Here is a 15,078-nt window from a genome sequence, read left to right on the forward strand (position 1 = left end):
AACACGAACATTGGTGGACAAGATGCACTTTCATGTGAAAGCAAAAAGTAAACTATTGACCTCGTTTTACAAACCGTCAGCTGGCTTGCATTATTTCAGCGTTCGGGGGAAAAAATGCCGGTGAAGTTATGTAGTGGGTACTTCCTGTGTCCCTAGAAATGTTTTTCCGAAAGTGCCTAAAGTAACCTACAGAGAAGGAGGATGTGGAAGAAGTGAATAAAATCGGCAAAATAAGGAGTCCTGCATGCAGCAGTTTTGCAAAAGACAAATATGTTGTGTATATAAATGCTGTTATAGTTTTCTACTACTATGTTAAGCGATGGGGAAATTTAAAAAAAAAAGTTTCTCTGGTTTCTTATTTATAGCCTATGGATAAACCTGCTACCGCTGTGTGCGATTGACGAGTCTGATTGTGTCGGGGGGGGGAGGACACAAATTTTGCTATAACAAACTTTGTCTAAGGCCAGTTCCTTATTCGAAATAAGTTTTTTTTTTTGTTTGTTTTTGTTTTTTCTTTTTTTTTCTTTTTCCAATTAGAAATGATCAGTACAAGAGGCATGAGTTAACATGTTTGTTTTTTTAAATTACATTTTACATCATTCACTGGAGTTGTTCTTTTCTTGCTGTCTCTTGATGTGTCATTTTCCACTAAGCATTTTTGTGAATCTAACTAAAATGCTGAATTTTCAGAAGAGGATGTCAATGAGGAAGAAGTCTTAGAAGAGTTTACAGAGGTAAGTAATCTAGTAATACAAACTCTAAATGAAAATGAACTTAAACGATTGCTTCGAAATGATCTTGCTCTGCAGTTCATAAGATTTAAGTCATATTTGCTGTAAGTCTCTTCACACCTGGTCACATCTGGCCAAGTGTTCGTGGAACCGCAGTTAGATCTGTAACTAGAGTTCTGTTTCACTTCTTTGAACCACGAGTGGTGGTGTGGATATCATCAGAATCATTATATCTGTCAAGTTTGAGCCATATCAAGCACTTCATGGTGAATTTATGACACACTTCCTGTTTGCGTGGCGTAACGTGTGTGTATATATATATATCTTGCAAGATATCGCAAATCCCTTCACAATTTAAAATCGGCATTATTTTGACATCACGTATACCAAATATGGCACGAATCCGGCAAACCGCCTAGGTGGAGTATGTCAAAATGTAACGCGCGTCAAAACGCACAAAACCAAAATGGACTCCTTTCCTGTTGAGTATAGCTAATACGATGTATATTGCAATTTTGCTCGTCTTGCGGCACCCCACATACCTACCAAATTTGACACGGATAGGTGAAACTGTGTGTACTGAATTTCATGAGTTTTCGCCCATGAGAACCACCCAAAGAATGGCAAAGTGTTGAAGAAAAAGAAGACGGAATGATGATTATAAATAAATAACCTCTAGGAAAACAATAGGGCCTTGCACCTCCGGTGCAGTGACCTCTGCTGCACCTCCGGTGTTCGCGCCCCAATTAGGCCAAACAAAATATGTGTTTCCGGTTACCTGACCGACCCTGTAAAAACACTGCGACCCTTCAACTGTTTATGACCACGATAAACTATTTCTCGCGCCCAACCCTACCTGCTTGGCAGCCACCTGGCGAGTCAAACGAGAACCGCTAGGGCATGTCATATAAACCACTCGGTATTTGCCAAAAGACACGAGGCCTGTCAGGAGTAAATTGACAACCAACACGCACCTCCCTCTACCCCAGCCCTTTCAAACCAGCACGGCCTGGTAGGACAGTGCCTCGGCCAGTCATTCGCCACCGTGCAAGCGCTGCTCAGCGACTCAAGTTTTGATTTGATCCATGGCTCCAGCCCACCTTTAAACGTTTATAACTCGGACACCGAAGGTCACAGCAAAGCCAAATTTCGTAGGCATTTCTAGACAGGGGTCACCGTTAGATGCAATCGAATACATAGCTGAACAATGCTGCGTATTCTTGCTAGTGTTACAGTGATGATTATCTTAGATTTTTAAGTAGAAAAACTGGCCACCCTTGTGTTCATGCCTCGAAGGGTCGGATGTAAATGACTGCTTGCACACGCGCTGTATATTTCATCGATTCTTCCGGGTGCCTATAAAATGGAGGTTCGCCTCGGAACAAAAAGCGACACAGTGGACAGAAATGTTTGCTTGTCAAATCAGCCTATTGCAATGCAAAAGATATTCACAACAATTAAAAATATATCCAAATGAAGAACTATAGAGTAACTACAACATTGTTTCCTATAACAAATCACACAGTTCTGAGATTCTGGGATCAGTTGCAAACGTTTAACGAGTATTTTGCAAAAAAAAAGTTTTCAAAGGAAACATCACTTTTTCCTACCTACCCTAGAAAATTTGTCGTAAACTTTTGGGATAAACACATTTTTTTCCCTACCTACCTACCTACCTACCCTATTTTGAAAACCCAGGAAACGCGTATATTATTTTGTTTGGCCTTATGTTGGAAAAATACTGCTTTAAAAATATTCTGCATTTAGTTAGGGAGCAACGTAGTTAAAAGCGTGTTCCGAGACTGTTTTAATAGTACGCTTGGATGCATTTTCATAGATTCTAATAGTTATATTTGGCATAATGAGAGATTTGTTTGTGTGAGGCTTATGTAGACTTTGAAAGAAAATCCTGTCTTGTGGAGATATAAAATGACAAAATGCTAAAGTGAAGTGACTTCAGCATTCAACGAAAATGATCATGGCTACTGTTTTATCTGTTGTGCAGTTCTAATAGGATTTAAGTACATTTGGAGATCTTGGATAACGAAGCTCCAAATGACTCCATCTAATTAGATATAGTCTTTGAGGAAAGCTTACTAAAAGCAGAATAAAATCTCTTTTAGGAGGCAGCAGCACCTGAAGTAGAAGCTCAAGAAGAGTTACCTCCACCTGACACGTACGTATACTTCACAGATACTACCACGGACGTGACCAGTGGTGTGCGATCTTTCAGTATTTATGCAGAGATTGTATGTCTAGTTTTGCCCAGCAGATGGCGCTGTAGCTGTGCAGTTTCCTGAAATCCTATAAGAGGTGGTCATTTTCAGGCATTGTGCTTTCTGATGACCGCATTTATGACTTTACGTATTTTATAGATTATTTAAAATGCATATAAGGTGTCGTCAGTAATCTTCTGATAGTACCTAAGATAAACAAGATATTTTTTTGCAGACTACTTTAAAGGTGCGGTGTGTAAGATTTTTTTTTTTTTTTTTAATGTTCTAATCAAAAGCATGTGAATAAATAACAGCTTTAATGTGACGTTAAAGATGTCTCTAAGTTTTTGCAGAGAGATATCTTGAAGCTAGCATGCTAACCATCTAGTCCCAAGACAGAACGGACCGGCCGTCTCGTAATACGGGTCAGCCAAGATCAGATGGACCTTATAGGTTCCAAAATAACAAAAAACCCAAGGTTACCCAAAATGGTCAAAACTGTGATATTATGGGCTTGAACATATTGGGGTCCCATACCTAAAATTTCATGTAGCATTCTCTTTCCGTTTTGAAAATATACCTCATTTTATACATGCCCCATTCTGCTAGGTTGTTGACGTTACGGACACTACATTATAAGGCCACTTTTGGCCGGCAATAGAGATCTTGCAGTCACGTGACCGGAAAGTACACAACTGCCATCTTGTCGGTCAAAAACACCGCTGAGTACTGCTGCACTCGTGTACAGAATGGATCAATTTCAACCGACAGACTACACGGCTCGTTTTTCTAATGAACAGATAACTAGATATATGTCTAAAATAAACGATCTACAGATTTGTGACCCTTATGGCTTACCGGACGGAGTTTTCACGACCGGATTTTGAACTGCCAGCGGAATACCCGGACGTGTATGATTACCTCATTAACTTTCCCTCGCTGTTCAGTGGTGAAGCACTGCGTGCTTATAAATCTCTGGACAGTTTTCTCTACAGAAATTCAGGATTTGTCAGCGACTCAGATGTGGCATCTTGTAAACAAGAATCCTCATTGGATGGGTAAGTCACTTAAGTATTGAGTATAGCACTGACCAGCCGATTATAGAATAAGGTAATTCCAAATCGTCCGTCTTGTTTACAGGGATCTGGCGTTGGAGAGGTAGAGGCTTAGCAGTGGAGATTTGAGTGGCTGTTTTCTGAGCTTAGTCAACAGGCCGGCTCTACAGCCTCGCTTTTGCTTCCGCTCCCGGCGCCGCCTCCTTCGCTTTGCTTCCGATAACAATCCACGGAGACCCCGCTGGTCTCGCTATCTCGTCTGGAATGTTTTTTTTTTTTTTTTCTTGTCCGGAATGTTGTGCATGCGATGGAAATCGCTACAAACTGTCATTTTCTGCTGGAAACCAATGTCCAGTAAGTCCATACGGTTGTAGTGGATATTGAAGTCTGGTACAGACGAACAACACGCAAAAATACACACAAAAAACGTGCACAGGTAGGGAGAGCTTGTAGCCCCAGCCGTTGTAGTAGAATTGTATATAGTAGGGTTTTCCAGAAGAAAAGGTAGAAGTAAAAGCAGAAGTAGAACCAGAAGTAGAAGGCGGAATATGGCGTTTGACCGACAAGATGGCGTCTGTCACAATCTGGATCGGCTGTGACGTCACATGCAAGTGCTCCATAGGGGAGGCCACTCAAACGAGGTTCAACTGTACATGAATAGCCGTCTCAAAAACAAAAGTGTTAAAAAGCACATTATGTAAAAAAATGTTAACAAGCCAGGGCTGTATCTTGAATGGTCAAAATATGTCTTGGTAACGGGCGGCACGGTGGTGTAGTGGTTAGCGCTGTCGCCTCACAGCAAGAAGGTCCTGGGTTCGAGCCCCGGGGCCGGCGAGGGCCTTTCTGTGCGGAGTTTGCATGTTCTCCCCGTGTCCGTGTGGGTTTCCTCCGGGTGCTCCGGTTTCCCCCACAGTCCAAAGACATGCAGGTTAGGTTAACTGGTGACTCTAAATTGACCATAGGTGTGAATGTGAGTGTGAATGGTTGTCTGTGTCTGTGTGTCAGCCCTGTGATGACCTGGCGACTTGTCCAGGGTGTACCCCGCCTTTCGCCCGTAGTCAGCTGGGATAGGCTCCAGCTTGCCTGCGACCCTGTAGAAGGATAAAGCGGCTAGAGATGATGAGATGAGATGTCTTGGCAACATCTTGATTATAATAATTTAGTGTTCAAATAGTTGGCCTGTGGGGTCTTAATTCAATCAATTACAACTTTGAGAGAAGAATATGATTAATTTGCGTCATTCTCACATGAAGGTTTCATTTAAATTTGTCAAGAAGTCTCAATTAACTGGCTTTACCAAAATATCAATTTGGCGTTACAGACACTACACCCGTTACGGACACTACACATTGCAAATATATCTATTAATATAACAACTAAAGACGTATGAATATGTAACTAGAGCCCTACATGAGGCCAACAGGACCAATGCATGTCATCACCAAAAATGGTAAAAAATTCTGCAGCATTCTGTTACAGCAAGACCATTACGGACACTCCAGAAAACAACGGAAATGACACGCAAAATCTTTGGCATGTGAATTTTGCAAACATATGCCCCCAGCAACAAGGTTTTTGTATCAAATCATATCACATACTACATAAAATGTCTGTATTTAATTTAAAGTGTTTATTAAAATGCATTAAATAAGATTTCTCAAGCCATTTTCAACTTTGCAGTGACAAAGAAAACAAATTAGGTTCAGCACCCCCCCCCCCCCCCCCCCCCATCATTGACAAAACTATTGTGAAAGATTTCATTTTTATCGGAATTCCGTGATTCAGCTGTCAATTTGTTCCTCAAAAATCTGCTGATTTACTAAAACGGTTAGTGTTTGACAAATTATTGCCAAGTTTAAGCAGCAATGATGCATTCTGGGGTATTAAATCAAATGAACATGCGTTACATGGTGAAAATGTGCAATATGAAGAGTTTGTCTGATAAAAAAAAACTGAAACATGGATTCAGTGGTGGTAAATTATGATCTGGCTTTGAAACGTCATACATTGGCAATGATAGTCTACCATTACAACATATGAAATAGTTTAATAAACATAAATAGAAGACTGTTACATAGTGTTACATGATCTCAAACAAGTAGGTACATCTGATTGTGACTGACTCGAATAGCATTTTGTAACTCAAGACGATTGTCACTGTAGCGTACAGTCTGACCTCCGTTCAGTATGAGAGGAGACGTAGTCGCACATGTGACGTCACCATATGGAGAAGTCACTATGAGTGGCAACATTAACGTTCAGTCACGAATCCACAAAATAATACATTTTAAATGGGAAAGAGCTGTTTTGCGAGTGACTCTACAAAATGGATTCGAGAAGAAATCCAAGCTATGTTTTTCCAGACTATAGAAAGCTAAAGAAAAGTTATCATCCGTGCAGAGATGACTGGAATCCAGGCACTGAAACGTGGATGTACGGTTACCATTTTGTTGGGTTTTTAGTGAACGGAAAAGAAAAATGAGAGCAAGCCTGCTGGAATAAGCGGAATTGAAATGCCAAGCAACACTATTGGGACAAACTAAAGGGATCCTATCAGAAATAAATGCCTTTGTTTTATTTGCTGTGAATTCAAAACCAGATTATTCGCTCTGGCTTTCTCATACAGAGAAACAGCTGATAGCTTCAGACAGAGTAAGTTGTGCTGTTTATCTTGATATGTTTTGAAGCGATGGGGATTTTGTGACACGTTCAAGCGAGAAGCGGGTGTGTGAAAGTGGGCGGGGGGGGATTTAGTAAAGACATTACCTTGCAGAAGTTTGATCGGTCATCCTAACGTAATTACTTCAGTATGGACAAATGCGACTAGCATTATTCCAAAGCTCTGGTTCTGTTTTTTTTTTTTTTTTGTGGAATGCACTTCATATCTCGTGTAGTAATAAGTTAAAGAGTAATTCAAACAAGAGGAACAGATGAGGAGAAGGACGCAGAGCTGGATGCAGATCTCGCCAGCATTTTGTCGCATAGACAAGCAAATAGCATCGTTGGAAAGGTCACGTCGTGGTGCCACACATGAAGGTTATTAGAGAGCCATGTTATCTTAACTGGCTTTGATTTTTGGTCAAGATTTTTTTTCTTTTTAAACAACTGACGACTATATAAAGTTAAATTGTATGAATCCAGTAACGGGTCAACTAAAAATAGCTTTATGCTGGATTCAGTGAGTAATAATTCCACAAGCTTGGTGGGTTGGGTTAGGAGGGACTGTGCATTTCTTTGTTTCTTACAACGGGGTGGACACCCCAACTTTCTGATAATATACTACCCGCTATTTTTTTTATTTATCTTTTTTTTTTTTTTAAAGTGTTTTGAGTATGAATTCGACAAGTTCTTACACATTGCACCTTTAAAGGTCTCAAAAAAAAAATTATATATATATATATATATATATATATATATATATATATATATATATATATATTTTTTTTTTTTTCTATCATTTTTAATAGAGTGACTTTTCTGTTTGCTTTTTGTCATGATTTCATGACACTGTGATGGGTCATTGATAATATTCCAAACTTAAAAGGTAGTCTGATATAAACAGGAAAAGGATCATGTGACCAAGGCCCATTACCTGAAATTTGTCTGATCAAAGTTTTAAGATTTAAAAAAGAAACGTAAAAAAAATATATATATATATATATATATATATATATATATATATATATATATATATAATATTTCAAATCAAGTATTACAGTTTGGCGTTGAGTGCCAAACAGGAAAAATTGATAAGTTAGGCCCCTGCTGGAGTTGTTCTTTAAACTAGCGTGCTAACACACCTAGCTAACGCCCAGGTCAGACAGCAGGCTTCAGCTACAGTGGGGCAAAAAAGTATTTAGTCAGTCACCAATTGTGCAAGTTCTCCCACTTAAAAAGATGAGAGAGGCCTGTAATTTTCATCATAGGTACACTTCAACTATGAGAGACAGAATGAGAAAAAAAATCCAGGAAATCACATTGTCTGATTTTTAAAGAATTTATTTGCAAATTATGGTGGAAAATAAGTATTTGGTCAATAACAAAAGTTCATCTCAATACTTTGTTATATACCCTTTGTTGGCAATGACAGAGGTCAAACGTTTTCTGTAAGTCTTCACAAGGTTTTCACACACTGTTGCTGGTATTTTGGCCCATTCCTCCATGCAGATCTCCTCTAGAGCAGTGATGTTTTGGGGCTGTCGCTGGGCAACACAGACTTTCAACTCCCTCCAAAGATTTTCTATGGGGTTGAGATCTGGAGACTGGCTAGGCCACTCCAGGACCTTGAAATGCTTCTTACGAAGCCACTCCTTCGTTGCCCGGGCGGTGTGTTTGGGATCATTGTCATGCTGAAAGACCCAGCCACGTTTCATCTTCAATGCCCTTGCTGATGGAAGGAGGTTTTCACTCAAAATCTCACGATACATGGCCCCATTCATTCTTTCCTTTACACGGATCAGTCGTCCTGGTCCCTTTGCAGAAAAACAGCCCCAAAGCATGATGTTTCCACCCCCATGCTTCACAGTAGGTATGGTGTTCTTTGGATGCAACTCTGCATTCTTTCTCCTCCAAACATGACAAGTTGAGTTTTTACCAAAAAGTTCTATTTTGGTTTCATCTGACCATATGACATTCTCCCAATCCTCTTCTGGATCATCCAAATGCCCTCTAGCAAACTTCAGACGGGCCTGGACATGTACTGGCTTAAGCAGGGGGACACGTCTGGCACTGCAGGATTTGAGTCCCTGGTGGCGTAGTGTGTCACCAGTGGCGGCTGGTAGTCTTTCAAACAGGGGAGGCTGGTCGGTTACGATATTTCCAGATTTTAAAAGAAAAAAGAAAAAACACATCATTTTTGCCCATACTCTTGCCTCTGATCTGGCTGATTGTTGGCAGGGTCACAAACTGTGAAATAACAGGTTCTTTTGGCCCATTAGCCTACTGTCCAATATACATGATGGTGGTGTTGGGGGGGGGTATATTTTAACATTTTATATTTTAAAATTGTGGCATGTTGTTTAAAAATTGATCATTATTGAAAGCAGCTCTTTGTCAGGAACCTCAGCAGTAACAGCAGAGTGTTCCGGAAAGCACTGACCTTGGGGAGCTAAACATAGAGCTGGGTGCCACACGTTTCATTCAATGACACTTTCCCTATATTTTACTTATTTTGACTGAGAAATGTTTTATTGACAATTTTGATAACCCTTCACTTTTAATCCAGGTCTGTAGTGTGAAATGTTCTCGCTTGTGTTTTTGTTTAAAAATGTTTTCCAAATTGTAGCGGTGTTTAATTCATATCCAGAAAAATATATATTCCAATATAATATACTCAGCATAAACATTTTAAATAGATTCTATATTTTTGGTCCATCCATGACATATTACTAAAGTAGCCTATTTACTGTTGTTGATGTGGGTCACTTGCTGTTAGCCAATTCACTTTCTCGTACCAGGAGAGCTGAAAGGAACGAGTATTATTCCCTACCTTTTTCACCAAGTCAATTTGAGGCGTTGGTCTACCCTGCTCTTTAATTTTAATTTTTCCTCGAAAGGAAGACTGGCAAATGGCTTCGCCAAAATTAAATCAGCAATGCTCGGCATCCGTGCGCAGCTTTCTTGCTAGCTGACTAGCCCCCTCAAGTTCAAGTTCAGTCACTCAAATAAACGAAATTTCTGGAACTAAGATAGCAAACTTGACAACACTGTATTTACAATGAAAATATATACAAACTAAAAAAGCTGGTAGAAACCGTATGTAATGAATGAAATGGAAATGTAAGCTGATCTCTTACAATACACCACAGCACTTGCGAATCCGCATGGGACTGAACTGAAATTCACCGCTGCCTGTCTATATTTGAAACGAGCTGTCAATCAAAGAAAATATCCGGCCGCTTTCACCAATCACCAGTCTCCTCGCGGAAACTGCCATGTCCCTCCCATGTGAGGCTCGGAGTCCGTAGGCGGGCATTTTCACAGTATTTGTCCAATAACCGTCTTGCATTTTGAGATTGACAAGCGCATAGCTCCCAAATGCCGTTGAAGTCCACTGAGGCTGGGAGTCTGTGGGAATCCGTGGGCGGGCGTTTTCGCAGTATTTGTCCAATAATCATCTTGCATTTTGATATTGAAAGCGCAGAGCTCCCAAATGCCATTGAAGTCCACTGAGGCTGGGCTGCATCGCGCTGTCACGAGGGGGAAACAGTGTTGCCAGATTGGGCGGTTTTAAGTGCATTTTGGCGGGTTTTGAACATATTTTGGGCTGGTAAACATCAGCAGTATCTGGCAACATTAGGCGAACTGGGGAAAGTTATAACGTAATGATTTCGCTCTGTAGTTGGGTTGAGCACATATATTTCTATGATTCTGGATCTGAAATAGCAATGTTATAAGGTCGGCTATAACTAAGCCTAGCGCAATTCATCCTGCACAATGTTCGTTATTTTTAGAGGAGGCTGAGCCTCCCTCGTTGTCTAATGCTGCTTTTCCACTACAAACGCGGCTGAGTCGGGCTGAGCCGTGCCGTGCTGAGTCGAGCTGAGCGGGGCTGTTGGAGTTGCATTTCGACTACAGCCGCACTGAACCGTGCTGGCTGGAAGTGGGTGGACACATTGGGTGGAGTTAGCGAAAGTGGGTGGACGTCACGTGATGTCGTTAGGCGGCGCAAACAGTGACATCAGTGATCTTTTAAGCGGTAGTCTCACGACCCGGATAGTAAACAATAAACATGGAGGACATGGAGTCGTTAGTGTTGCTGGTCTTGGTGCTGTGGCTTGTTGTCACCGACAACGCCAACAGATACTGGCAAGAGCGTATAGATGAGGCGAGGCGCATAAGGCTTCAGAAATTCTCGTAATTCTTCTTCTTCCGGGTTTACAGTGTTTACAGATCCCAGCGTGCTCGCGGGGCATGTGTGGGCATGTGAGGACACTCCTCCTCACCAATCAGTGCACAGGGGAGTGTCTGCTCACGCCCCCAGCCTCACTCAGCTCGGTTTGGCTCGCTTCAGCCCCACTCCAAAACCGTGCGAGTTTTGGGTGCTAAGCAGGGCTGAAGCGAGCTGAGTCGTGCTGTTTTGAGGTAGTCGAAACGCGAGCCGTGTCGGGCTGAAGTGAGCTGAAAAAGGGTAGTGGAAAAGGGCCTTTAGAGCAATCACCTGTGTGTGTCACTGATGGTAGCCTTTGTTACTTTGGTCCCAGCTCTCTGCAGGTCATTCACTAGGTCCCCCCGTGTGGTTCTGGGATTTTTGCTCACCGTTCTTGTGATCATTTTGACCCCACGGGGTGAGATCTTGCGTGGAGCCCCAGATCGAGGGAGATTATCAGTGGTCTTGTATGTCTTCCATTTTCTAATAATTGCTCCCACAGTTGATTTCTTCACACCGAGCTGCTTACCTATTGCGGATTCAGTCTTCCCAGCCTGGTGCAGGTCTACAATTTTGTTTCTGGTGTCCTTTGACAGCTCTTTGGTCTTGGCCATAGTGGAGTTTGGAGTGTGACTGTTTGAGGTTGTGGACAGGTGTCTTTTATACTGATAACGAGTTCAAACAGGTGCCATTAACACAGGTAACGAGTGGAGGACAGAGGAGCCTCTTAAAGAAGTTGTTACAGGTCTGTGAGAGCCAGAAATCTTGCTTGTTTGTAGGTGACCAAATACTTATTTTACCGAGGAATTTACCAATTAATTCATTAAAAATCCTAGCCTAGTAAACTAGACCCACCCGCCTAGCGGCCAAAAATATTTTTTGCCTGCGAGTGGGTCTAGCCTCACACCATATCAACAAAACACCCCGGGCATCAAATCGTGCCCGCCAATCACAACGCAAGGTTTTTGTTTGGATTCTTTGGGCGGGCTTTTGCAGGAGTGACGACAAAGCTGCGCGACGCTGGAGAAAGCACAACAGGAAAGATGGCTACGGCTAGTGAACAGCGCGCGTTTGACTCCGCTTTGGAATCAGTTTTAGAAGAATTAGACTTGGAGTTTTCGTTGAAACATGAGCAGGAAGAGGCTCTCCGCTCATTCCTTTTCAAGAAGGACGTTTTCGCCGTTTTGCCGACCGGCTATGGCAAAAGTCTGATCTACCAGCTGGCTCCGTTCGTAGCCAAAAGGATGGGGCTAGTTTGTGCAATACGAAGAATTAATAAACAGCTTTGAAACATTACTTTTTGGTTGTTTCTTATTTTCCCGTTATTTTAAATTTAAGGGAAATTATTTCACCAAACACCACTAAATAAAAACTCTCAAAAACAGTTTAAGCAAACCCTTGAAAAACACTTGGAAAAAAGAGTGTATGTGGTACAGACTCCAAACTTGTGGTCATTATCTCCAAACTTCTTAATATCTAGAACCTGTTTTATTAATTAATACGCATTTTGAAAAATTATTTATTTCAAGGCCTCCCCCACTGCTTTCTGTCGCTCTGACTACGTCACAGTCACTGTTGCGCTGATTGGTCAGAGCGTTGGCCTATACGCACAGAGACAGTTTGAAAGACAGCGGATTGTTCCACCCACCCCCTTCAGAAATGCCTACGAGTGAGGCCAGACTAAATATTCACATTTAGTCTGGCTTGCCAGGCTATAAAAATCCTACAATGTGATTTCCTGGATTCTTTCCCCCCATTCTGTCTCTCATAGCTGAAGTGTACCTATGATGAAAATTACAGGCCTCTCTCATCTTTTTAAGTGGGAGAACTTGCACAATTGGTGGCTGACTAAATGCTTTTTTTGCCCCACTGTACTTGCGTCTACTTGCGATGGTAAAATCGCAGGTAGACACAAGACCGATCTTGTGTCAACACGCGATAATGGCAGTGTGTTGCAGAGGGTTTTTAGTTGAGGCAGGTTGATGCAAGTGGATCACGATCTGTTTGCATTTCAGCTGCGAGTCACTTCCAGTCGGTGCAAATAGCAGGTTGACGCATGTAAAGGTAGGCGGTCATGCAACACTTGAGCGACCGATCGCAGGTAGTGGCAGCTAGACGCAGGAGAAGACAAGTCTTTAGAGATGGCTGCAATGCATTGCTGGTACACGCCGACTGCACCTGCAAATAGTTTACAACAACCTGCGTGTAGTCTTATGCGTCTAGCTGCGTCTGTTTCCAACTGGTTGATTCAGCTTAAAAACTCTGCATCTTGCAATGCATCTGACCACAACGAAGGATTTGGCGCAAAATGTCTGCGTCCACCTGCGATCAGTCGCCACCCGACCGATCGCAGGTCACAGCATGCGTCTTTCTGCCGTCTGACCTGGGCATAATGTAATAAATTGGCGAATGGTCCTTTGATTTATGTGACATCAGGAATGTGCAGTCTTGTGAAAAAATGGCCAGTGTGGCTGGAGTTCATCAGTCCAACCTAACAGGAGTTGCATGTCAAAGTCATTTGAAGAAAGCCGATTCAACTGGAGGAAATGTAAATGTGCAGCCATATCAGCCCTTTGTACATGAAATTGAAGATCGCTGCAAGAGACGATACACGCACAAGCTGGCATTAGTGACTCTCCTAACTGATACTGAAATACCTGACTTTTAGTCCTTGATCTAAACAGTAGTTTAATGTTGTTTACTGCTTTTTCTGTTTTTCTTTGTGCAGGCAGGCAACGAAAAAAATTGTTAAAATCACCCTTTCTGAGTCAGCTGATGAGGTATTATTCCTTTAATCACACTGTACAGTCATTTCACACACACAGCCAGAAGGATCTTCTGCCCAAGTACTAAAACACAAGCTTAAAGTGCATATCACGGGTAAATTCAGGAGCAAGATCAATGTAATTCTCCGATTTTTATATTAAACTTTGGTCAAATATCTGTAACATTCTGCATTCTGTGAATTTTTTTTACCTTGCGCAATACCAGAAAAATTCAGTTGAAATCGAGCCATTTGAGGTGAATTGGTCCGCCTCTGAAAAAACTTTGTGTTTGGATTTCCCGGCAAACACTGATTTTCGTGACGTCGCGTGCGGGACGCCTCCCTCTGAATCTTGCGTCAGCGCTGGTTTGTTTATGAGAAAACGACCTGGTGGTTTTCTGCAAATTTCTTCAACGTTATCGCGTAATTATTAAAATGGTTAACAGATGTATTGTAGGAGGGTGTAGCAACACCAATCATGATGATGGGATTAGTACTCATTGTTGTCCAAAAGACCGGACAATGAGAGAGAAATGGGAGCGCTTGGTCTACACAGGCTGTGCACTGAAACCGTGCAAAGCTCGCGCAGCCTGCTGGCGCTTCCGCAGATAACGTCACGAATCTGGCTCCAGACTCCCTCGGGATTTTTCCAGACGCGTTTTGTTATTTTAATTTTTCTGCTGTAGACAGATGGTCTTGTGCAAAATTACCCTTCTGGATGAGTGTGTAAAGGGACATACTTTCATATAAAAAAAAAAAAAAAAACACTAAATTGGTCCAGGATATGCACTTTAACTTTCCTTAAGCTAGACAGACTGGGACTTGATGCTCAGTGTGTTCCTCCTGCAGCCTGTTTCCACTTGATGTATCCATACTATATAAACAGCCCCAGTAAATGATTGCAGAAACAGCAAAAGCTCAGGTAAAGAGCAAATTTGAGGAATTAAACCAATTGCGAAATAAACTAATTGACGAATAATGCAGTGCCCTACTTGTGGAAAAAAGAAATTGTTGTTAAAGCTCTAGAAGCTGTCTGGAAGAAACCAGCTAACAAGAAATCATGTGTCTGGATAAGTGGCTTTATGTCTCATCCTTGTCCAGGTATTAAAAATGTATGAAGAGAGAAAGATTTAACTTGTCACCATAATATTTTATTTCTCAACATTAATTATATGAATCATGTGTGTCAGACCCAAAAACCCCACTTTGCTTTGGCCCATGAAGGACCATTATGTAGGAAATCCGTTTTAAACATTTCAGCTTTGAGTTTGAATCTATAATTTTAAAATCATTATAAACCTGGGCTTCTTGTCTTCAGTCATTTGCCTAGTGGATTGTGTTTAAAGGTTCTGATTGCAAAGTTGAATTCTGGGTCAAATGTTGCATTTCTATTGCTGTTGGCGTTTCGAGAGGTTTCGTTGCCGCACACACCGTGTATCCTGCG

The 15,078-nt window shown here is 41.6% G+C and overlaps 1 protein-coding gene across 3 annotated transcripts in view; it reads left to right on the forward strand.

Annotated features, from left to right (window-relative positions):
• The window catches only part of sarnp (SAP domain containing ribonucleoprotein), a 69,276-nt gene that overhangs the window by 16,504 nt on the left and 37,694 nt on the right, over positions 1 to 15,078 (forward strand). For 2 of the 3 annotated variants that reach the window (XM_060910671.1, XM_060910672.1), the window contains exons 3-5: positions 691 to 734; positions 2,855 to 2,907; positions 13,599 to 13,650. In XM_060910671.1, the coding sequence (XP_060766654.1) occupies positions 691 to 734; positions 2,855 to 2,907; positions 13,599 to 13,650 (149 nt within the window). The remainder of the gene's footprint in view (positions 1 to 690; positions 735 to 2,854; positions 2,908 to 13,598; positions 13,651 to 15,078) is intronic. The other variant, XM_060910674.1, reaches the window with a different exon arrangement.

The sequence above is a fragment of the Neoarius graeffei genome, chromosome 26 (assembly GCF_027579695.1).
Source record: "Neoarius graeffei isolate fNeoGra1 chromosome 26, fNeoGra1.pri, whole genome shotgun sequence".
Classification (NCBI taxonomy): Eukaryota; Metazoa; Chordata; class Actinopteri; order Siluriformes; family Ariidae; genus Neoarius; species Neoarius graeffei.